We start from the raw sequence: 26,740 nt of genomic DNA on the forward strand, positions 1-26,740 counted from the left end.
ACCAGAGGCATAAAAATTTCAATCAAAGGGGAATAACTCGTGAACAGAAGGTAATTTCCGAATTGTATTACAGTATTCTGAGAGTGTTTTGCAAAGTCTAAAAACTCTGATTTGAACAAAATCCGTTCAGAAATGAGGAAGATATGAAGCTTCAAAGTTGGCGTCTAGGAAAAAAAAAAGAATAATAAGAATAATCTTAACCATCAGAATCAGTAGAAGGTCTTCCGTTGGAAACGGAAGACCTTAATAATCTTAACCATCAGAATCAATAGAAGGTCTCCCGCTGGAGCAGAAGACCTTAATTAACGATCATAAATGTTTACAATAGATATCAACGGCATTAAGTGAGCACCTCTCAATAATATCAAGATTGTTCCACAAAATTGGGGCAACCGGAAGTTGGGTGGATTTGGTAGGGACACCAAGGCACTGGATGACTACTAAGCAATATGGTAGTCAATCAGGGTATATCATTTGATTTTTAAGTGGGAGACTGCTCCCGTCACAAGGTCACGGACCACCATCGGTAATATCCAACTTCATATCTTGGCAAAAACGGTGCGCAGTACACATCGTGAAATTGGTTTTCGGACAAGAAGGTCCTTTAAGGGTCTTGACATGACACCAAGACATTTGTCAATCCAACTGTTTTGGAAAAAATGGCATATTTTATATATAGTACCAATCAGGAAAATGATCAATTCACAAATAAGAATAATAAGTGGTGCGTTAGCAATTTTGTCTAGTGTATGTGCTATGCTTCTAGCTCATTTAGAACACACGACTCAAACAAAATAATGTTTTCTTGAGATCAATACGATGTTAGATAACAACTTAAATTATGGCAGCTTTTTCGAATATTTACCGTTTTTGAGTTATAAAGCAAAAACTTTAAAGGGCCCTAGATCCCTAATTTTAGGGGCCAGACCTTTTTTAGTGGTGTCAAATGAAAGGCCTTGAAATTGTGCACAACTTTTGTTATATATGTTTTCTCAAAATATTTTTACTGTTCATGGTAGCTCAGTCGGTAGAGCGCTCGCTCCGTGATCGGGGGGTCATGAGTTCGAATCTCGGATGCGACTGACCTAAGTCAATAAAAAATGGGTAGCAACTGTTCCTTCGCCTGTGCTCGGCACTTTGAAGTGAATGTTGTGGGTCCTTCAGATGAAACCTTAAAAACCGAGGTCCCGTGTCACCGCAGGCGTTAGCACAATAAAGATCCCTCACTGCTCAATGGCCGTTGGTGCTGAGTAAAGGTCCAAATTTGAAGCCCTTCATCAGTATATGGTGACGTCTATATATGAGTGAAAAATTCTCGAATGAGACGTAAAACAACATACAATCAATCAATCAATCAAAATATTTTTAGTTTAGAAGATAAAAAGGAAAATATGTGTAAATTTCCGCTCTTTTAGGCCTTCTAATTTTTTACCCCTCTCTAGCGCCATTTTGAATACAGAAATTGAAAAACAAAAACTGATGTGCACAACTTCAGTGCTTCTATTATTTAAATTCGGTAGAATTTCTACTCCAGCTTTTGTAGTCTCGGAGCCTTTGTCTGGAAATGAAGCCTCTTAAATTTTCATTTAAAGGGAGATAACCCAAAAGTGGAAGTGGATTTTTAAAATGTTTGACAGCATTCTGATAGAGTTTTGTAATGTCTATAAACCCTGCAAATTTGAGCAAAATCCATTCAAAAATGAGCAAGATATGGGGTCTCAAAGTTGGCATCTAGGAAAAAAAAAAGAACTAGAAACTTGTTGCCATGGCAACATGAAGGTCTTCAGTCCCTTCTCCGTCATGAAAGAGGTTGATTTCTCACTCATAACACTATCTGTATTACTTTGTGCATTTCTTTTAATTCCTTCATACATGAAATATTATAAAACGTAAATTGTAAAATATATCGCGTAATTCGAATGGAAAAATATACCAGATATCATTTCAAAGGTAGAGTCTTATATTTCATCTGGAAAAAGTACAAAAAATCAAACATTCTGGGGATTGAGTCCAGGACCCCCGCGTGAAAATTGAACACGCTAACCATTACACTAGCGGGACCATTTCTTTTAAGAGTCTCTTTTATCCCTAATAAAATCATTAAAAAAATATTGAGAGACAAAAAGTTGAAAAATTCGACTTTTTTAATTCGCTTCCGGTAGCGACCGGAACTATTGACGACGCACAAAAGGCAATTCCGCATATCTAGAAGTGATGTTCTATGATCTCTAATAAGTCTCCATTTCATATCTTTAGCCGTTCTTTAGCTCTGCCGCGGAAAAAAATCCATTTAAAAATCAGGACATTGCCCGTAACATGGAACCGGAAGTGAATTTTTCAAAAATTCTTTAAAATAAAACAATGGCTTTTAAACGCATTATCCCTGAAAGTTTGACGAAAAACCACTGAATAGTTTTGGAGATATCGCGTGCTCAATTTTTGTCTAAAAAAATTAATAATAATTATAATATTTATTATCAATTTTCAAACAACTTATATATTATGCATTCTTCTCTATTAACCCTACTAATATCATAAAAATATATTGAAAAACAATAAAATATGAAAAATTCGACTTTTTAAACTCGCTTCCGGTAGCGACCGGAAATAGTGACAACGCAAGGAAAGGCAATTCTGGTAATTTAGAAGACATGTTCTATAATCTCTAATAAGTCTCCAGTTCATACCTTTAGTCGTTCTTTAGGTTTACCGTGTACAACATTCCATTTAAAAATCAGGAATTTGCCCATAATTTGGAACCGGAAGCGAATTTTCCAAATTTTACTTGTGACGAACAAAGTTCATATAATAACTCATTTTTTGTGAAAGTTTCATTGAAAACTACTGAATAGTTTTTGAGAAATTGCGTGCACAAAATTTTGGTCAAAAAAAAGAATAATAATAAGAAACAGTAGAAAGTAGTAGTATGAAGACGGAAGACCTTAATAATAAGAATAATCTTAACCATCAGAATCAGTAGAAGGTCTCCCGCTGGAGCAGAAGACCTTAATGACCTTAATCATCAGAATCAGTAGATCTTTCGCTAGAGCGGAAGACCTTAATAACTAGAAACTCATTGCAAGCAATGAGAGGTCTTCCTTCCGATTCTGAAAATAAAAACGAAAATTCAAGCTGAAAATGTGATAGAAGAAATTCAGACACTCTGGATATTTAACCCTGGTCGTCAGTGTGAAAATCCAACGTGTTAACCATTAACCATTCACATTTTTGCATCACTTCCTGTTTTGACCGTAAGTAACAGGGATACAAGATTTTCTCACGATTCAAATAAACTGATGACTGACTATCACTCCTGAAACTTTAAGACTTCAGTCGTTTACTGTTGCCGAGGAATATTGTGAGAACAAATTCTAATTTTGAGGACAGATAAACACGCGACCGGAAGTGAATTTTATAAAAATCTCTGACTTTTCTCTAAACATTTGCAGCATCTACAACATACATAAAATTATTTCAAGTACTTTAGTGATAAGCAATATTTATGAGAAAGTTAAATATCAAAATTACGTAGTTTATCTCCTAAAACCGGAAGTTTACATTTTTGTTTCCGGTGGGACCAACATCTTTTGAATCTGCAAAAAAGATGCAATAAAGTGATGCAAGTTTTAATTCAAAAATGAAAAATTGAAATTTTCGATTTATTTGATCACTTCCTGTGACAAGCGCAAGTAACGTCTGATGCTCTTAACCCAAATGGTTTTGCCTACTCCTCAAGGTCTATTATTCATATAACTTTGGTGTCTTAATCTCTTACCGTTTTAGAGATCTCACTCTGATAAGTTTTCATTTTGAGGACATGAAAACGCGCGACCGGACATGAATTTAACAAAGATATTTGACGTTACTCTAGACTTTCCCAGTCTGACTAACATATATAAAAATCATTTCAAACACTGTGTATATAAGCGATATTTATGGGAAAATTTTGTGCAAGTCTCTGTAAGAATCAGGCAAAGTAGGTTTGAAAGTGAATCATGAGGGTTCTCAGAATTTGATGATTTTCAACACATAGATTTCTCTTGTGCTATGAACCATGTATGCAAAGTGAAAAAGTTTTGGGTCATGGTTACTATGGAAACATGACAAAAGAAATTTCCCTAGCAACCAGTCAATTTACCATGTGTATGGACAAAAAAACAACTAATCTTTAGGGTTTGAAATTGATAGTGAATATTTAAGAGTTTCTTCTTATTTATTCTTATCATAAAGATAAACATTTAAAATGTTTTTACAATGCATTACATAGAAATAAGAATTTTATATATATCTGTACTAGACATGGGTAGATATGCATGTTTTGTGTTTTTTGCTGATTCAGCATTTTTGCTGATTTTGGTACTTTTCAAGGCCTTATAACTCGAACTTCTGGCGTAATACAGGAGTTGTAAATACTTTGCATTAAAGCAGAGGAATGTCTCTTTTGGACTTTAAATTCAAAAAGGTGTGTTTTTTGAACATTCCAATCCGTTGCCTAGCAACAAAAATGGATGTTTTGATAAATAAAACTGGAAAATCGTACAATGTGAAAACCATTTTATCTAGTAAACTGTTATCTGAGAGTACAAAAGCACAGTTTAAAGTAAGAAAATATATCTGAGACAATTTTGCAAACCAAGAAATATTGTAAAGATACTTATCTCCATAGCAACAGCAAATTCTCCATAGCAACAAAGCAAATAAAGTCTCTTTTGATTTTCTTCAGCTGTACAGCGACCATCAGAATTTCGGAGCGTAACAAAGATCTGATTTTAATCAGATTGGATTTGTTACTTGAGTTTAAAAAAAAAACGGTAAGCAGAAGAAATAATTTGATACTGATAAAAACTTTAAAAAAAAAAAAAAAAACTATTGTGTTTACTTCCTTTATTCTTTATGCATTCAACTTTCTATTCTATGCAATTCCAAATACAGACATGTCCGTGTAATCTTTTTCTGTGCTCCTACACTACTGCATCAGACCATTTGTGAAAGGTGGGTCACGATACATTATTTCACGCCAAATGTAAATCTTCGCTCCTTTTCTTTGGAATGTGTCTTCAATTGAATAAGTGTACATGATAGCTTCAATGAAATTTAGAAGAAATATGTTGTTATAGCCTGATTTTCGAGCCTTAGAATGTATATTTATCACACTGCACATATAACATATCGTATATGGGCAAGTAACATAAAGGCAGCGTTAAGTTTTCCTACATATTTTATATTCCCCTTTACCCCCAAAGTGGACTATTCAATTAGTAACAGATTAATGAAAAGACTGGAATGTTTCGCAACAAAACACGTCTCGCCATACAACGCTCAAGGAATCTGATACCTATTATGTTCAGTAACTTGCATCTATTAAGGATTATTATTGACTTTTTTAATTCGCTTCCGGTAACGACCAGAAGTACTCACGATGCTCAAAAAAGCAAACCCGCATATCTAGAAGTCAAGTTCTATGCTCTCCAGCAATTCTCCAGTTCATATCTTTGGCCGTTTCTATACATTCTGCGCGGATAAAATTTCATTTTCAAATGTAACAATGGCATTATATAGCGCAATATCCCTGAAGGTTTGATGAAAAACCATTGAATAATTCTTGAGATATTGTGTGCACAAAATTTGTCTAAAAAATCTATTTTTAAAATGTCTTCTGGTGGACAATTTTAAAAATAAATTATATATTAAGCATTACGATAAGAGTCTCTATTACCCCTACTAAAATCAAAGAAAAATATTGAAAAACGTTAAAGTTGAAAAAATTGACTTTTAAATTCACTTCCGGTAGCGACTGGAAATACTCATGATGCACGAAAAGGCAAACCCATACATCTAGAAGTCATGTTCTATGCTCTCCATTAAGTCTCCAGATCATATCTTTAGCCATTCTTTAGATCTTGCACGGATAAAATTTCATTTTAAAATAAGAAAAATGTCCATAATTTGGAACCGAAAGCGAATTTCTCCAAAACTCTTTCAAATGTAACAATGGCATTTTATACGCATTATCCTGAAAGTTTGAAGAAAAACCACTGAATAGCTCTCGCGATATTGCGTGCACAAAATTTGTCTAAAAAATAAGAATAATAATAATAACTAGATACTTATTGCCTAGGCAATAACAGGTCTTCCGTTTTCTTTATTCTTTTGTCAACTGGTTTAAAAAAAAGCTGAAAATGAAAAAATAAAAATGTTCTTCCAGCAGGGATCGAACTCAAAACCTTAGGTTTGTAAGGCAGGCGCGCTAACCACTAGACCACGCATTGCGATGAAAATGGAAGTAGTAAATTAATTGTTTAGGAATAAATAGAAATAAGAGCACGTGTTCTTTTGTTTGTTATGGAATGTAGTAATCAGAATTGAATAGATTGAGAAACACGATTGATGTATAATGCAAATGCAGATTGTCGGTTTAAAAAAATTATTTGAGTTTGTCTATATTTGGAATGCATTGAATTAATCATTCAGAGCCTATGATGCATTAGAACTGCAGTGTCGAGACTTTGTTTACAAATATATGAAAATGTCGGATCGGGTTCGGATGTGACTGAATATCCTGAAATAATAGGTAAGATTAAAATAAGCATCTCTGTGTGGACTGAATTAAATGTAAGTAGCATGAAGCAAAATTTCAGATATGCATTTTAGAAAGAAAAATGTGTCAATGAGAGCGTGAAAATTTATTTGCTAGGAAAAAATCGCTGTTTTCGACATTCATTCGATTAATATTAATTCTAAATAAAATTGAAATAAATTCCACATACTAGAGAAAGCAAGAATACTTGGTGTTAAAATATCATATCATATCAAAAGAATCGAGTGCTATTCATAACAGTTGAAGAAATAACCGAGAAAAGCTTTAATTAATTTTTATGTTCATCGGCACCTAAATTTCAGATACGAAAAAAGATGTAGTGTTTGCCGTTAACATTCATAATTTCAATATACTTCAGAGATTCACCGTCAAATTTTCAGGAAACTTTCTTTCAGGTATCTTCTGCAAAACCCCGAAATTTTATGTCGATCCGAGGTGTTGTATGAGTTCTAGAGAAATATTCTAGGCTGATATTACTCTGATTTTTTTTTTTTTTTTTTTTTTTTTTTGATTTTTTTGGGGAAGGGGAGAGGAGAAAGAGCAGTAAATTAATTATTGATTCTGACCTTTTGGTCAAAGGTCAAGGTCATCAAAGTTGAAGGTCAAAGTCAAAGGTTAAGATCAAAGGTCAAGGTCATGAGAAAATCCCGGAAATAAATTTACTTTCTATGTTTTTTTTACTTCATCAAGACTGAAATTACTCCAAACAAATAAAATGTTCATTCTACACCTAAATTATTCACAACTGATCATCCCTAAAAGTTTCCATGAAAAACTACTCATGTTTGAAACAACGTCCGGTTTTTAGGCCGGCACTTCCAGTGAAAATGATTTGCATGGTTTTAGTCTATCTAACATCTGCATTAGCCAAACATTTCTGTAAAAAGAAAACAAAACTTGGAAAATTCACTTTTTTTGCACCGCTTCCTGTCACAACGGAAACTGACGGCAACGTACGATTTTCACATGATGTAGAAAAACTGGTGACTGACTATCAGTCCTGAAAGTTTTAGACTTCAGTCGTTTACTGGTGCTGAGCAATTAGGTGAATAAAATCTCAATTTGAGGGCAGGAAAATACGCAACCGGAAGTGAATTATACTAAGATGTTTGACGTCAATTTAGACATCTGCAGTCTCAAAAACATATATAAAAATCATTTAAAGAACTCTATCTATAAGCGATATGTATGGGAAAATCCAAAAACCCTATGATGTAGTTTTTCTTTTATAACCGGAAGTTGTTGTTTTTTGTTTCGGGTGGGGCCAACACATATCAAAACTGTGAAAAAGATACAATTATATGATGCAAGTCTTATTCCAAAAGAGAATAGTTGAAATTTTCGATTTTTTTGATCACTTCCTGTGACGACCGGAAGTAACGACTGACGCTCTTAACCCAAATGATTTTGTTTACTCCTCAAGGTCTATTACTCATAAAAGTTTGGTGTCAAAATCTCTTACCGTTTCTGAGATCTCACTCCGACAATTTCTCATTTTACGGACACCTAAACGCGCGACCGGAAGTGAATTTTACAAAGATTTTTGAGGTTACTCTAGACATTTGCAGTCTTAATAACATAAGCAAAAATCAGTTCAAATACGTCATCTATAAAAAATATTTATGGGAAAGAAAAATACCCAAATTATGTAGTTTTTCTCTTATAACCGGAAGTTGTCGTTTTTGTTTCCGATGGGACTGACATATTTCGAAACTACAAATAAAATGCAATGACGTGATGCAAAAAAAGATTCAAAAAAGAAAAGTTGAAATTTTCGATTTCTATTATCACTTCCTGTGACGACCGGAAGTGATGGCTGACGCTCTTAACCCAAATGGTTTTGCCTACTCCTCAAGATCTTTTAACCATTAGAGTTTGGTGTCTTAATCTCTTACCGTTTCTGAGATATGACTGGGACAAAATATTTTTGAAAAAGACGGAAATCGGACATATCTGACGACCGGAAGTGAATTTTGAAAAAATGAAAAAAACGCCTGGGGGTATTTTCATTTTCTATTATCCCTGAAAATTTCAAGAAAATCCGTCCAGTCATCTCTGAGAAATCGAGGGGGACACGAAAAGGGGGAAAAAAAATGATAATAATAATAAACCGTACAATCACTATAAGGTCTTCCGTCTGAAACGGAAGACCTTAATAAGAAACAGTAGAATCACAATAAGGTCTTCCGTGAAGACGGAAGACCTTAATAAGAAACAGTAGAATCACTATAAGGTCTTCCGTGAAGACAGATTGATTGTATGTTGTTTAACGTCCCATTGGAGAATTTTTCACTCATATAGAGACGTCACCATATACCGGTGAAGGGCTTCAAATTTTGACCTTTACTCGGCACTCAGGGCCATTGAGCAGTGAGGGATCTTTATCGTGCCAACGCTTGTCGTGACACGGGGCCTCGGTTTTTAAGGTCTCATCCGAAGGACCCGCAACTTTCACTTCAAAGTGCCGAGCGCATGGCGAAGGAACAGTTGCTACCCATTTTTTATCGACTTAGGTCAGTCGCGGCCGAGATTCGAACTCACGACCTCCCGATCATGGAGTGAGCGCTCTACCGACTGAGCTACCGTGAACGGTCCGTGAAGACAGAAAACCTTAATAATAATAATAAGAACTAGATGCTTTTCTTGTTGCTAGGGCAACAAGTACTCTTCCGATCGAACTTTTCTCCAGAACACTATGCTATCTCACTTCATTTAATTCTTTATTGAAGGTATTTTTTGTTTGCGTTATGTAACACATTCTTTCAACATAGATCACAATTATTAGAGGATTTCTGTAGAATCTCTCTTAACAAACCTTTAAAAAATAAGCAAAAACTATCATACTTGTCTTCATGGAGAAAAATATTATTTGCAACTGAAAAAAGAGAGAAGCAATCTCCCGCCCCTGCAGGATTCGTACCTGCAACATACGAGAAAGTTTGGATCTGTCATATCTTTGCAATAAATGCATCAATCAAAATGATGAAAACATACATAGAATTCTTAGAAGACTCTCTATTAACCCTGTAAATTTCAAAGAAAAATATTGAAAAACAAAAAAGTTGCAAATTTAACATTTTTGAATTCACTTCCATTCGCGACCGGATGTATGAATGACGAAAAATAAAGGTCGATCACCATATCTCAATTTGATGTTCTATCAAGTCAGTGAGTTTCAATTTCATATCTTTAGCAGTTCTCGAGAAAATTAACAGACAAAATTCCATTCAAAAAATACAATTTTCCCCAAAAATCGCGAACGGAAGTGAATTTCAAAAAAGTGAGGGACATCCCTGGAGATATATTCATGATGTATCTTTCCTGCAAAAATCTTTCAAATTGAACCACACATAGCTGAGATATGGCCTGTACTATGAAAAAAAGAATAATAATAATAATAGAAAACAGACGGAAAACAATAAGGTCTTCCGAAGGAAGTCGGAAGACCTTAATAATAATAAGAAGAAACAGAGTAAAAACAATATGTTCCCAAACTTCGTTTGGGGAACATAATAAATCGATTAAATTTACATATGTTTAAATAAGAATAAAGCATGTGTTTTATAAAATGCCAGCCTTCAGTGAATGCAAATATCACCCGGCTTGACCTTCACTTCAAAACAAACATCAGTTGTAGACAAAGGTGTTAATTTATCTTAAAGTGACAAATAAAGATAAGGCCACACCAATTTGTAAAATAGTTCTTCAGATTTTCAAAAATAAAAAACTGAGGTGAGAGGGTGAAATAATTTTACAAATATTATTTTTCATTTTGGGGTTAAAAATTATGAGACGAGCGAATACAAGTCATATAAATTTTTTTTAATGAATAAAGCTTGACTTCAAAGAACAAGCACTTAAAAAATAAAGACTTGAAATTATTGGATATCACTGTATACCGTAAATCTGGAAATTTTTACTGTAGATAAATTTTTAGCAAATTTGCGTGTGCATTGCATTCGCAAAAATATTTTTCTTAAAAATAAATCAACAACAAAAAATGTAAACAAAAAGTTTGCTGACAGCTGGTGGCTATTTTTTTAACCCAGTGAACAGGTGTTCATAAGCAGTAACCAATTTAAGAAACCTGTTTATACTAAGCGAATTACCCGTGATAATCCGTGCATAGAAAGTGTCTTTACTACATTCATGTCTCTTTTCAATTATTTCTCCAAGAAAGAGAGGCCAGTTTTATATATATTATGTAATTCAATATTAATTAGACGTTATTTCTCTTCTTATACCCGGTAGAGAATGTTTTTATCTGAAGGTTAGTTAAAGCTGACATCATTTTATGTACATGTGTGATTTAATAAAATGTTATGACAACTTTAAACAGTTTAGATGTTTTATTGCTTTTAATATTTTTATCTGATTATTGAATGTTGCAATCGTTTAATATTGTATGTACATGCGTAATTTATTGTATGTACGAGGGTTGTTAAAAAAGTTCGCGGACACATTGATTTACGGAAAATCTATTGTGTACTGTGAAGTATGACTTATGTCTGATTAAATTCCTATCTTTTGTTTAATAGTATGTAAAAAATCAGGTCCATTTACTAAAATGTTGAAAATTTACAACAATTTTTACTATGCGGTCATAGGATTCATGGAGCAATCACTTGACGTTAAGTGACGTGACAAACAGATTTCAAACCCATTAAGCTTTTTCATAGTTCTAAATATCTTTAATTTCTTTCGACTTTTCTCGTCTTTTTTCTACTTAAAAATTAAATATCTATATCAAGACATGTTACTTTTCTTCTATAAAGTCTTTAGTGCTGTTTCGGATATTAGTGAGATCTTAAAATAAATGTCCACGCAGTTAAGAGATCAGATATGGAAACAATGCAAAATCCATAGGCGGCAACATCCATGCGATAAGTGGGGTATTGAGGTATCGATGGAGTTGATCATTAAAAATGTTAATCCTTCCATTCTTAAAAAGCTACTACCATTTGAATACTTTTGTCCTTTGTACATGTAGGCAATTTTCAGCAACATCTAGAAGCATTTAGTCTATTTTTAGACATTTTCCTGTCTGCAAACATAATTTTTTAGTAGCTCGGTGCTCCATGACGTTCAATGACGTTCCCATTCTTGGCTTTGTTTTTACGCGTTGATTATTTGTAAATGGCTATAAAACAGTCATACAACCTCCAATTTAATTCAAAATTTCGGCAAGTGACATTTCATTAATACTGTAGCGACAGGTAAAATACAGGGTGTTTCATAATATATGTTACATTTTGAATCTTCTATTTAACAAACACAAGGAAAAGATACACACAAGTATTTTTATCAACTTGATGCATATATCCATAATGCATATATCCATAAGATTCATTATGTACAATTACCAACTAAAATATTAAAAACTGGACGAAATCTCAAACATTAATGAAAATTAGTGAAATTTCTAAATTACGTCATTTTTGTTACGTTGAATTTCAAAACGTCAAAAGTCCACGTTACATGTTCTTAATGACCTCCACTATTACACCTACAAATGAAAGTTGCTTCTCGAAATTTGTATAACCTTGTCACAAATTTTTGCTTAGACACTCTTCATTTGAAGGTTTGTTTCTTTTGAGCTCATTCAGTATCTGTTGTCTAGGATTGTAGACCCTGTTCCTAAAGACCCCCCACAGTAAAAAGCCCAAAGATTGAGAATGGAGAATGCAGAGAGCAAACTCTTTACTTCGGGTATTGCATTATTGAAAATTGTACCCTGATAACTTCATATCATATTTCAAAGTTCAATATATGATGGAAATGCTGATATTGACAGCATCAATTTCTGAAAACATCCATCTGACAGTTTTCTCAGGAGTTTGCTAAACTATCTAAGAGTCTCCACTTCACCAATTAAATCTTCGGTTCTTGAAGTCCTTAGGCTTTCTGGAGTTATTGTGTCATTTATCGCATATTACCCGTCCCTGTCCTTTAACCTTGTCTAGCCTTCTGATAAGCATCCTAAAGAGCTTCATTTTTTTGGAAGATTTCCTTAATCAACTTCTGAATGAATATTGGCAACATGTATTGAAAAAAAAAACAGCTTTACAATTCAGCAATATGTTGATAAGTTAAGTCCATTTCGAAAAATATTCAAATTATGACATCGGCGTTTATGTCACAATTAATCATTGTATTACCATGATTTCCTTGACTTTTTCACATGGAATAAAAATGCAGGATTTGATGTAAAAAATGATATATAGTTTGTAATAGAAATATGATAGGTAAGAAAAATAATTAGATTTAAAAATGTAACATATATTATGAAACACCCTGTATCATAATTCTTTCTGCGCTACAACTGTGCAATTTTTAATTTCAATAAAAAGTCTATGTAATGTATACGTGCGAAAAAGTAGCATGCTCCGTGAAGCATGTTTTATCAAAATAATATAGCTGTATATTTTTTAAGGATCACCGGAAAACAACAAATCTTTGTATATTTATTGGAAAATAGGTAAAGTTTTTATCTGGAGAGTTTAACCGGTTTCATGGAAATAGCGCGCTCACAATAGAACTTGTCCGCGAACTTTTCTAACAACCCTCGTATATATGCCTAATTTTTAATCTGATTATTGAACGTTGACATCGCTTAATATTGTATACGTACGAGTACATGCGTGATTTATTGTATGTACATGCGTTACGTATAAACTGTTTTGAAAATTTTAAGCGCTTTTCAATTGAACACCAATGCCAATTTGCAAAATTTTGAAACGTAAAAATTAATCAACAGCTTTTTGACCCAGATTTGCAAAAATAAATCGACGTAAAAATTTCCAGATTTACGGTACCACATGAACTTATGATTTTTAACTTTTCTGACATTGTTTTCAATAAGTAACAAGAGGCCCAAGGGCCTTAACGGTCACCTGAGTACAATACAACAATTAAGAGGATCCATAAACTGATAAATGAAGCTTTTTTGCCCAAAAGCAAGAAAAATAGTATGATTAGCATAAACAAAATAATTGATCTAGTATCTATCTGTCCCCCATTTATCACTATTACCATGCAGACTATTAACAAAATGTCTATTTTTAACCCATATTATTACTTCTCACATTGGCCTCTCTTGGCCTTTGAAGAACATTTAAAAAGATAAGTTATTTTTGTCTTTTTGTTTTTATTCATCTATTATTTCCAAGTCTACCTGATCATTAAAACTATGAAAGTACTTTTTGTATAAATTTTCTTGCATAATTCTTTTATTCTATTAACCTTTCAAATACATTGTTTACAGTGATTAATTATGAGAGGTGAATGGCAAAGGGGAATAACTTTGCTCAGCAGAATACAAGTTAATAGAGCCCTGGCCAGGACCAGAACACTTGACTAAATGGTCCAGGTGTTCAAAATTCTGGTAAAAATACCTTTGCATATTAAAACTTTTACTATGTTTGCCTCGAATATGCCCAGAAGCATAGAGGATTTTCAAAGAAATACATTTTCACTATATTATTAAATAAATAAAGCCCCACCCTTATACCAGAACATCTGACCCAGGGGCCATAAACTCACAATTCTGGAAGAAGAACCCTTGCTCATCATAACTTTATACTTGTTTCTTTGCTTTATAAGCAGTAGTAGAAAAAAATTTTTGAAAGAAATTATGCATTTTCACTATATAATCAATTAGAGTCCCAACCCCCACCCCTCTTCACCAGAACCCCTGACCCAGTGGCCATGAATTTCACAATTTTGGAAGAGGTATTCTTCCTTATCATAACCATGCACTTCCTTAGTTTGAATAATACCCAGGAGCAGAGAAGAAGATTTGGAAAGAAATTATGCATTTTCCCTATATAATCAATACAGCCCCGCCCTAACACCAGAACCCCTGATCCTGGGGCCAGGAAATTCACAATTTTGGAAGCGGCAACCATGCCCATCATAACTATGAACTTAGTTTATTTAATATCCAGGAGCAGAAAAGAAGATTTTCAAAGAATTAATGCAATTTTACTATATAATCAATAGAGCCCAACCCTAACACCTGAACCCCTCACCCTGGGGCCATCAATTTCACAATTTCTGAAAAGGCACTCCTGCTCATCATAACTATGTACTTAGTTACTTTATTTAATACCCAGGAGCAGAGAAGATTTTCAATGAATTAATGCATTTTCACTATATAGTCAAAAGAGCCCCACCCTAACACCAGAACCCCTGACCCAGGGGCCATGAAATTCACAATTTTGGAAGAGGCACTCTTGCTCATCATAACTATGTTCTTAGTTACTTTATTTAATACCCATGAGCAGAGAACAAGATTTTCAAAGAATTAATGCATTTTCACTATATAATCAATAGAGCCCCACCCTAACACCAGAACCCCTGACCCTAGGGCCAGGAAATTCACAATTCTGGAAGAGGCACTCTTGCTCATCATAACCATGTACTTAGCTATTTATTTAATACCCAGGAGCAAAGAAGAAGATTTTCAATGAATTAATCCATTTTCACTATATAATCAATACAGCCCCGCCCTAACACCAGAACCCCTGACCCTGGGGTCATGAAATTCACAATTTTTGAAGAGGCACTCTTGCCCATCATAACTATGTACTTAGTTACTTTATTTAATACCCAGGAGCAGAGAAGAAGATTTTCAAAGGAATAATGCACTTTCACTATATGATCTATATAGCCCCACCCTAGCACCAGAACCCCTGACCCTGGGGCCATGAATTTCACAATTTTGGTAGAGGGCTCAATGCTTATTACAATCATGCCAACAGTTTGACTGCTTGATGTCCAGGAGTAAGGAAGAAGATTTTTAAAGACTGCATTAATTTTGGTGGTTTTAGCCCCAGCCCTCAGGCCCCAGGGGGGCAGGGACCATGAAATTCACAATTTTTGTTCCCCTTCACCCATAGATGCTATATGCCAAATTTGGTTGAAATTGGTTCAGTGGTTCAAGAGAAGAAGCTGAAAATGTTCAAAAGTTTATGACCGACGGACGACGCACGACGGACGCCGACGGACGAAAACAGATAGCAATAGGTCACCTGAGTGGCTCAGGTAACGTAAAAAGTTCCAAAGGTTTCAAAGACTTTATTTTCATAACGAGTAATGTTTTGCTACATTAAATAAGGTCTTTTTGAAGAATTTCCTCTCCAATTTGTTGCCCATTCTATCAAATCATTAATTAAATTCTGTGGTCTTGTTTCATTTTTACAAACATTCTGTTCAGTTCTGTGCAAATTCCTTGGGACATGTCCAGTCTTGAAATCTCAATTATGTCGCTCTTAAATTTTTTTTATTTTGATAGAGCAAACATCATCAATATTCACCAAACCTTTCGTGGACTTTTCGATGGTCTGTTTATAGTAACATCGAACAGCGCTTCAAAAGTTTCCTTGGCTTCTAGTTCGATTGCATATAACAAAAAAATTCACATCTACTTTTTTCAACTATTGACGTTTCGTACATATATAGAGTAGACAGGCATTGTGAAAAACTTCACACATTGTTACACAATATAAATTAGGAAGTACAAACTTTCTCAATCCTGTGCTTCTGTCATTCCTCAACCACATATTCTGAAGTCTTTTGTGTGTTCGGTGTAAAAAGTCGAGAAAAAAAAATGTACTAGGATATTTTTGGACGCAAGGGCAGACATGTTTTTAAAAAAAATATTATAATTTGAATTTGTTACAAATAGAATTGGCGAATCCAACAAACTATATTGCAAATTGGTATGGCCTAAGCCTCTAAAATTTTCTGTGGCAAGATAATTAATGCCAGGGGGTTAATTGTACTGCTCTCTCACCCTTTTCTTCTAAGTTTACAATGAGAACTTTTTCAGTAATGATAAAATGAGGTTATTATCGGACTACCTGTTAAAATCAATTGCATTCTTGAATTTGCATAAGGAAGCAAAAATTAAAATAAAAAACAACAAGAGGCCCAAGGGCCTTGAATCACTCTTCTGATAAACTGTACAACTTATCATTTCTATTTGAAGACTCTAAGTATCCTGTATATTTAGATAAACCCTTGAAATTCCAATTCACACTCTGAGAACCCAAGATGATTCTAAGCCAATTAGTACCTGAGAGTTGGTCATGGTGACCTACTTATCACTTGTCATTCTCTGAGGACCCATCAACTAAGTTTGATGATTCTAAGCCAATCTATACCTAAAACATTTTTTAAAATTATAACCATAAAATTTTATAAGCAGGTCAAGGTGAACAACTTTTCAGTTGTTGTACTCCGAGGACCCCAGATACATCGACTGATCGTCTGATGATTCTAAGCCAATTAGTACCCAAATATTTAATTAAAGCCATAAATTTTCAAAAGTAGGTCACAGTAACCTACTTTTCAGTCAACCTACTCCAAGGACCCAAGATACATCAACTGTCAAAGTTTGATGATTCTAAGCCAATAAGTACCCAAAATATTTAATTAAAGCCATAAATTTTCAAAATTAGGTCACCATGACCTACTTTTCAGTTGTTGTACTCCGAATACCCAAGATGCATCAACTGACAAAGTTTGATGAATCTAAGCCAATTAGTACCCGAAATATTTAATTAAACCCATAAATTTTCAAAAGTAGGTCACAGTGACCTACTTTTCAGTTGCTGTACTCTGAAGTCCCAAGATGCATCAACTGACAAAGTTTGATGATTCTAAGCCAATTAGTACCTGAAATATTTAATTAAAGCCATAAATTTTCAAAAAGTAGGTCACGGTGACCTACTTTTTAGTCGACCTACTCCGAAGACCCAAGATGCATCAACTGACAAAGTTTGATGATTCTAAGCCAATTAGTACCTGAAATATCTAATTATAGTCATATAAATTGAAAAGTAGGTCACGGTGACCTACTTTTCAGGTGACCTTTTTTGAGGACCCAAGATGCATCAACTTACGATGTTTTATGATCATAGGCCTTAAAATGTCCAAATTATGCCTCTAAAACACTTTGAAATCGAATGCCTGCAAAGTTCAAAAAGTAGGTCACTGTGACCTTTTTTTTTTAATAAAAATTGTTTTATGGCCCCAGGATGCATCATCTTACAAGATTTAATGATTCTAAACCTCTCGGTATTCGAATTAATGACCTTAATTGTTTTGAAAAAGATTAGCTATAAAGTTCAAAAAGTAGGTCAAGGTGACCTACTTTTTAGTTGACGTACTTTGAGGACCCAAGATAGTTTGATGAACATAGACCTTAAATTGTTCAAAATATGCCTCTAAATCATTTTGAAAAAGAATGGCTGCAAAATTTAAAAAGTAGGTCACCATGACCTACTTTTGAGTCAACATGATATGAGATCCTTAGATGCATCAACTGACAAGATTTGATGATCCTAGTCCTTATAGTAAGCAAAATATTCACATTTTAATAAAATTCAATTTTTGGTCAACTTTGAAGTGACCTTGAGACCACGCCCTTTGCCCCAGGGTGATGCCTTGAACAATTTTTAATCTACAACATATCCTCATCCTTTTGTGTAAGTTTGGTGATAATCTGCCCAGTGGTTCTTGAGAAGAAGATTTTTTAGCAACCAGTACTTTTGTTTCTATTTCCCTAATTATCTCCCCTTTTTTTAGGGCCACAACACTAGTTTTAGTATAAAAGGGAGCCCTTGGGCCAAGGATACCCTGTGACAAATTTGACAATAATTGGCCAAGGGGTTCTTGAGTTATGGCCCATATTCTAAAAAGTTTACGCACACCGCACAAATGGCCATAGCATTAGATCTTTGAGCCTTTGGCTCAGAAGAGCTAAAAAGAAAGATATCTTTATGCATGTCTTGATTTTAGAATTCAATAAAATCATAACCCCTTGTGATTTTATGAACATTATTTAAATCCACATTTCAGAGAATGTAAACATAATTCAGAATTGACCTTAACTTCAAAACAAACTTCAGAGGTGTTAATTAATCTCAATATGACAGAAACAGACAATGCTTTGGATTTTCTTCAAGAGGAAAGTTAACTAATCCCACAGGACTAGTTGCAGCTTTCATAGTTTACAATAGGAACATTCTCAAGAGTTATCTCTCTTTGCCCTGGCATTCATTCTGAATCTACCTCACCATCCAAGCTCCAAACTGGATGAGACAGAGAACTAAACTTAGCATCAAAATATGTCTTACTGCCTTTTCAATCAACATACCAAATTTGAACTTATTTGATGAACTGTAAAAAAAGTTATGAGAAAAAACAGAAAATTTGTGGATGGAAGAATGACAGACAGACAGACAGAGTGATTACTATAGGGCATCCACAAATCCTTGCGGGGCCCTAATTAAATTTGTTTTTCAAAAATTCATTATATCGAATCCAAAATTAATTTCTGATATGTCCTAAATGTGCTTCTGTAAGATAGCAAATGACTCTTCATCTTCTGTATGTTATGTTTTGTAAGAAACAAACTAAAAATTAATGTCATTTTTCATACTGATCATAGTTGACCCTTTATTGTTACTTTTCCTTTAGTAAAAGAAAAGTAAGTTTGTCACTTTAGTACAAAATTGAAATACCCAAAGTTTATATAAAATAACAAACATTTCATCCTTGTGTGTCCTGGTCCACTGTCCCTTTCTGTCTGATCAATGATTTTGGACTCCCTCCTGCTATTCAATTTATTTTTCAGAAGTTTCTGTTTTTTCTGAATTGTCTTCTGTACACACTGCAGTTTCATCTCACTGGCTACCACTAAGTCTGTCAGTCCCTGAGTTAGATATTAAATTTATTAACTTAATATTTGATAAATAATAGAATGAGGATACTTCAATCTCTCTTTTAAAAGAGTAAGTAATAGTTCACATGTTAAACTTGACAAGCTAATTTAGAGAATTTGTGTCCCCCACTTAGGGAAAAAAGAAGAGCATGTGCAGTTTGGGGGGGGGGGATCCCCCCTTGATTTGTAGAATTATTAAATGTATACATGTATATTGAAGCAAATAAAAAATGCCAATATGGATATAAAGATTTGATTGCTTATTCTTTAATATGTGCATAGAAGATTCTTTTTGTACAGAATATTTATCACACTGTAATAATGATTTTATGAGTTTGTACAAGCCAGACGTCATAACTTTTTCATTTCACAAGCTGAATACTATCATTTATATAGTAAATCCAAAAAAAAAAAATTCCAAAAAAAAAAAAGGATTGACCGGGATTTGAACCTGGGGCCTCTCACATGCTAAGACCACTGATGCACATATTTATACAGCAAATTAAATGCAAACATTAGTCACATATAATGTATATATTCAAGTTCGATATTGTCAAAATTTTACACAATACATGGTGTCTAATTTAGCCTTTACTAAACAGTTCTAATAGATGTAATGAGAATATAAAGTCCGCAGACACCTGTATTATATGTAATAACTCTCCACATGCCCCTGTACTAAAAATAGTGCCAAGTGACTTTAAATACAGTAAAAAATAAAAAAGAAAAAATGGGGCAGGACACTTTGAGAGGGGCGAGACATGCCCTAGGGAGTTATGGTATAAAATGTCATTGCAAAAGCTCAAAAGCTTCTTGAGGTATCGCCCAGAAACGAAAATGTTACACACAGATGGAATGTATGAATTTACGACCTTGAACTTTGACCTCAAAATCAATAGGGATCTCCTATAGGCCACAGGGAGTTGTTACGTAAAATTTCATTGCAAAAGCTCAAAGGATTCTCGAGATACCATGGGGAAACGAAAGTGTTAAAACAGACAGAATTTATGACCTTGACCTTTTGACCTCAAAATCAATAGGGTTCTTCTTTAGGTCATAGGGAGTTGCCATGCAAAATTTCATTGTGAAAGCTCAAAGGATTCTCAAGATATTGTGCGGAAACAAAAATGTAAGAAATACAGACCGACGGATGGACAGACAGACGGACCCGAATTAATATCTCCCACTTTCAGTGAAAGCGGGGAACAAAAACTCCATAACATGAATTCACAATTATTACTTCAGCTGAAAGCATGCTATAATGACAAATGATGTTTTCACTTAAGCTTATTGCTGTGGCCTCTTTTTCCAACCCCTTTAATATTCAAAGCTGAACTATTTTACATGTATCCATTACTTTGTTGTCTGTGTGGTACAATACTTATGGAAATTCACATTATAAACAAGCCCTATAGTTTTATTAAAGGTAATTAAAATTGCCTACTCATGGGTGTTAAGTCTGGAATGTTGCGGTTGTCCAAGTTGGGTTTCAGTTGTGTCTCATTAATATATGGAGTAGGCTGGGCATTTCATCAATCAATCGAAGACACGTAACACCGAGCAATAATTTTATGGGGAATCTCAGGGTTGTTGTCAGTTTTCTGGAAAGAGGGGTGCAGGGGAGGATCTTGGAGAGGTACTCCCACCCACCCACCCCAATCCAGATTTTTTATACCTGCACTTTCTAAAGAAAGTTCAGGTATATTGTTGTTACTCACCCTGGGGTTCAAATGGGGGTCAAAAAATGACGGTTTTTTAATGCAAAAAGCCCCCTGGTTCCCTGCACTCCTCTTACATTTTACACAGTAGCCTAATCATCTTTTGGGAGATGGTTGGTGGTGTCATGTAGATGTGCAGTAAGGTTTTGGAATTTTCATTTTCACCCTGGGGGTCAAAAAATGACGTTTTTTATGCAAAAGCCCCTAGTTCCCTGAACTCCTCTTACATTTTACACAGCAGCCTTATCATCTTTTGGGAGATGGTTGGTGGTGTCCTGTAGATGTGCAGTAAGGTTTTGGAATTTTTATTTTCACCCTAGGGTTCAAATGGAGGTCAAAAAATGATGTTTTTTATGCAAAAAGCCCCTGGTTCCCTGAACTCCTCTTACATTTTACACAGTAACCTTATCATCTTTTGTGAGATGGTTTGTGGTGTCCTGTAGATGTGCAATAAGTTTTCGGAATTATCGTTTTCACCCTAGGGTTCAAATGGGGGTCGAAAAATGACAATTTTTAAGCAAAAAGCCCCTGGTTCCCTGAACTCCTCTTACATTTTACACAGTAACCTTATCATCTTTTGTGAGATGGTTTGTGGTGTCCTGTAGATGTGCAATAAGTTTTCGGAATTATCATTTTCACCCTAAGGTTCAAATGGGGGTCGAAAAATGACAATTTTTAAGCAAAAAGCCCCTGGTTACCTGAACTCCTCTTACATTTTACATAGTAGCCTAATCATCTTTTGGGAGATGGTTGTTGGTGTCCCATGGATGTGCAATAGGTTTCGGAATTTTCATTTCCACCCTGGGGGTCAAATGGAGGTAAAAAATTGTGGGTATTTTAATATTAAAACATCCTGGTTCCCAGAACTTTCCTTATATTTTATGCATTAGCCTAATCATTAAGAAAATGATTGGTTTTGTCCTGTGGATGTGCTAAATGGTTTCAAAATTTGCATTTTCATGTGTATGGCAAATAGGGGCAGGAAAAAATGGCCCCTTCCCAACCCATGGGGTCATGATTTGTACAAACTTGAATCTACACTACTTGAGAATGTTTCCATATTAATATGTCTAATCAAGAAGCATTTAGATGATTGTTTTCCTTTTATTCCTATATAAAACTTTGATCTTTGATCCCTTATTGTGGCCCGACCCTACCCCTGGAGGTCATGATTTGAAAAAAAAAACTTGAATCTACACTATATGAGGATGTTTCCATATCAATATGAATAACAAGCAAATTCAAAGAATTGTGGTCCCTTGCTTTCAGTGTTTTAGTGGATGGGGGGGGATCCCATTATTTATGGCATATTGTCAAAGAGGTAGGTTCACTTTATGCATAAAATGGCCCTGTAGATATACCAATTTATTGACTAACACCTTATGTTCCATTTTAAATATCAAGATAAAGTAGAGACTTAGTGCTTCCATTTTCTATCAAAATTTTTCTCCTTAAAGTCCAGATCTTGGAAAACAAGCTGTATGGAATTGCAATGTTCTTGAATTTTAGGAAAACAGGTACATTTAAGTACTTTCAGAGAAGAAAAATAATATGAGCGCATCCTCTGATCTAAAAAATAAAACATGTTTTGTAATCCTCAGAAACTGTTCTATCAGTAAATAATTGCATATTTTAGATCATAGATTGCACTCTATATTAAATATCAAAAAATATCTTTTAACAAGAGGCCCAAGGGCCTTCAATAGCTCTTCTGATAAACTGTACAACCTATCACTTCTATTTGAAGCCTCTAAGTATCCTGTATATTTAGATAAACCCTTGAAATTCCAATTCACACTCTGAGAACCCAAGATGATTGTAAGCCAATTAGTACCTGAGAGTTGATCATGGTGACTTACTTATCACTTGTCATTCTCTGAGGACCCATCAACCAAGTTTGATGATTCTAAGCCAATTAATACCTTAAATATTTAAAAAAAAATTAAAACCATAAATTTTATAAGTAGGTCAAAGTGACCTACTTTTCAGTTGTTGTAATCCAAGGACCCAAGATACATCAACTGACAAAGTTTGATGATTCTAAGCCAATTGATATCTGAAATATTTAATTAAAGCCATAAATTTTCAAAAGTAGGTCACAGTGACCTAATTTTCAGTTGTTGTACTCCGAGGACCAAAGATGCATCAACTGACAAAGTTTGATGAATCTTAGCCAATTAGTACCTGAAATATTTAATTAAAACCATAAATTTTCAAAAGTAGGTCACGGTGACCTACTTTTTAGTCGATCTACTCTGCAGACCCAAGATACATCAACTGACAAAGTTTGATGATTCTAAGCCAATTAGTACCTGAAATATTTAATTAAAGCCATAAATTTTCAAAAGTAGGTCATGGTGACCTATTTTTCAGTCAACCTTCTCCGAAGACCCAAGATGCATCAACTGACAAAGTTTGATGATTCTAAGACAATTAGTACCTGAAATATTTAATTATAGTCATATAAATTGAAAAGTAGGTCACGGTGACCTACTTTTCAGTTTTGAGGACCCAAGTTGCATCAAATTACGATGTTTTATGATCATAGGCCTTAAAATGTCCAAATTATGCCTCTAAAACGCTTAGAAATCGAATGCCTGCAAAGATCGAAAAGTAGGTCAGTGTGACCTACTTTTCAATAAATATGTTTTATGGCCCCAAGATGCATCATCTTACAAAATTTAATGATTCTAAACCTCTTGGTATTCGAATTAATGACCTTAATTGTTTTGAAAAAAATTAGCCATAAAGTTCAAAAAGTAGGTCAAGGTGACCTACTTTTTAGTTGACATACTTCGAGGAACCAAGATACATCAACTGACAAAGTTTGATGATCATAGGCCTTAAATTGTTCAAAATATGCCTCTAAATCATTTTGAAAAAAAATGGCCGCAAAATTTAAAAAGTAGGTCACCGTGACCTACTTTTGAGTCAACATGATATGAGATCCTTAAATGCATCATCTGACAAGATTTGATGATCCTAGTCCTTATAGTAAGCAAAATATCAACATTTTAATAAAATTTAATTTTTGGTCAACTTTGAAGTGACCTTGAGACCACGCCCTTTGCCCCAGGGTGATGCCTTGAACAATTTCTAATCTACAACATATCCTCATCCTTTTGTGTAAGTTTGGTGATAATCTGCCCAGTGGTTCTTGAGAAGAAGATTTTTTAGCAACCAGTACTTTTGTTTCTATTTTCCTAATTATCTCCCCTTTTTTTAGGGTCACAACACTAGTTTTAGTATAAAAGGGAGCTCTTGGGCCAAGGATACCCTGTGACAAATTTGACAATAATTGGCCAAGGGGTTCTTGAGTTATGGCCATATTCTAAAAAGTTTACGCACACCGCACAAATGGCCATAGCATTAGCTCTTTGAGCCTTTGGCTCAGAAGAGCTAAAAATGGCTGTTTTTGTAGAATTGTTCAGGATATGAGGAAAATGACGTATTTCATGACGTCATAATGCATTGACTAGCCAGAAAAATACTTCATTTTTGGGAGATTTGCAATCGTCAAAAGTCTAAATGAAATTTAATGCATTGTCAACTAAAACTAAGCAGTTTCAGTTTTTCAGAAATTCACAGGGCCAAAAAAGGGCCTAAGTGAACCTTGTTCTTTGCACGCCCTATCATATGTCATTCAAAAGTAATCATCAAAGTTGAAATTTTTGAAAATTAAGTAAAACATGAAGGTCAAGGGATAAAAAATCAAAGTATGCTTGGAAACATCTTGTTACATTTAATGTACATGTCAAATTACATGAAAGTCCTATCTCTTCTCAATCAGAAGTTATTAGGAAATATAATACTTTTGAAAAGTAGGTCAAGATCAAGGTCACAGAGTCAAAAGTCATGATATATTTAGAAAGGTCTTGTCACAGGTAATATACATGTATAATATGAAAGCCCTATCTTTCCTCTTTCAAAATAATCAATTTAAAGTAATGTTTAAATTGCTGTAAGAATGTCAAATTTCAAGGTCAATGTCATGGGGTCAAAACTCATAGTATATTTGGAAAGGTCTTGTCACAGGTAAAGTACATGTGAAATATGAAAGCCTGATCTCTTATCATTCAAAAGTTATGACCAAGGTTAAAGTTTTTGTGACAGACAGAGAGACTGACAGATGAATGAGATTTAATGTCCCCTCCCTTTCGCAAATAATGCCCTTGCTGTTCTTGAGAAGAAGATTTATGAAAGAAAAAATCCCCTGCATATTTCTATGTAAATCAGAAGTTATTAGGAAATATAATACTTTTGAAAAGTAGGTCAAGATCAAGGTCACAGGGTCAAAAGTCATGATATATTTAGAAAGGTCTTGTCACAGGTAATATACATGTATAATATGAAAGCCCTATCTTTCCTCTTTCAAAATAATCAATTTAAAGTAATGTTTAAATTGCTGTAAGAATATCAAATTTCAAGGTCAATGTCATGGGGTCAAAACTCATAGTATATTTGGAAAGGTCTTGTCACAGGTAAAGTACATGTGAATATGAAAGCCTGATCTCTTATCATTCAAAAGTTATGACCAAGGTTAAAGTTTTTGTGACAGACAGACAGACTGACAGATGAATGAGATTTAATGTCCCCTCCCTTTCGCAAATAATGCCTTTGCTGTTCTTGAGAAGAAGATTTATGAAAGAAAAAATCCCCTGCATATTTCTATGTAAATCTTTGCATCCCCAAATGTGGCCCACCCTACCCCAGGGGGTCATAATTTGAATCTACACTAAGTCTATGAAAAGGAAGTTCATATAAGTTTCAACTTTTTTGGCGCAGTGGTTCTTGATAAAAAGTTTTTTAAATGATACCACCAAATTTTCACTAATTCTTGATTATCTCCCCTTGAAAAAGGGCACAGCCCCTCATTTGAACAAACTCCCTTTACCTGAGTTTGCTTTATGGCAAGGTTGGTTGAAGTTGGCCAAGTGGTTCTAGAAAAGAAGTCAAAAATGTGAAAAGTTTACAGACAGACAGATGGATGACATACAAAATGTTATCAGAAACCAGAAAAAATCAAGTGAGCTAAAAACTTATAATCACAAGTACTTGGAAAGAGTTACATTATTTGAAAAGCAGTTTTTTTTTTCATGCATTGTTTTCAGAAGCTGAAAATGTATTCTGTGTCACCATAGTATGACTTGTATCCATGTTGAAAAAAACTGCACATTTCAGAAAACAGTTTGATAATAAAAAGTTAATCGAGGTGTTTTGAGTAGCAAAATAAAGCTTAACTTGTATAGCTAATTCAACCACAGACCTTAATTAATTAATAATCAATTTTAAGATGCACAACCTTTTCAACTCCTAATCATTCTTAAAATATTTATATCATCATTTCTGATTCAAGGTAGAACTAGAGAGACGACCAGAAGTATATATATGTCTGACTAATAAACATGTACATGTATATTGTGTTTGTTTGCAGCTAAACGTCCCTCTTGAGAATTTTTCACTCATATGGAGACACCACCATTTGAAAATAATGATTAATCCTTCCCCTTGCCCCTTCCCAGACCCCCTTTTGTTCATGCATGCAAACTAATACTTTGTTTTGACATAAAAAACAAGAGGCCCATGGGCCACATCGCTCACCTGAGTAACTTTGGCCATGCTGTTCATTACCAGACTTCCCCCCTTGTAATACCTATTGTGGCCCCACCCTCCCCCCAGGGGCCATGATTTGAA

At 34.3% G+C, this 26,740-nt stretch overlaps 1 protein-coding gene across 1 annotated transcript in view; it reads right to left on the bottom strand.

Moving 5' to 3' along the window:
- Window positions 1–26,740, bottom strand: part of LOC133200992 (uncharacterized) — a 233,657-nt gene that overhangs the window by 16,291 nt on the left and 190,626 nt on the right. Inside the window, exon 7 of the mRNA XM_061336799.1 lies at window positions 19,154–19,319. Within this exon, the coding sequence (XP_061192783.1) occupies window positions 19,154–19,319 (166 nt within the window). The remainder of the gene's footprint in view (window positions 1–19,153; window positions 19,320–26,740) is intronic.

This window comes from Saccostrea echinata, unplaced genomic scaffold, assembly GCF_033153115.1.
Source record: "Saccostrea echinata isolate AGI-Se365-2 ecotype Australia unplaced genomic scaffold, CSIRO_AGI_Sech_v1 ptg000042l, whole genome shotgun sequence".
NCBI lineage: Eukaryota > Metazoa > Mollusca > Bivalvia > Ostreida > Ostreidae > Saccostrea > Saccostrea echinata.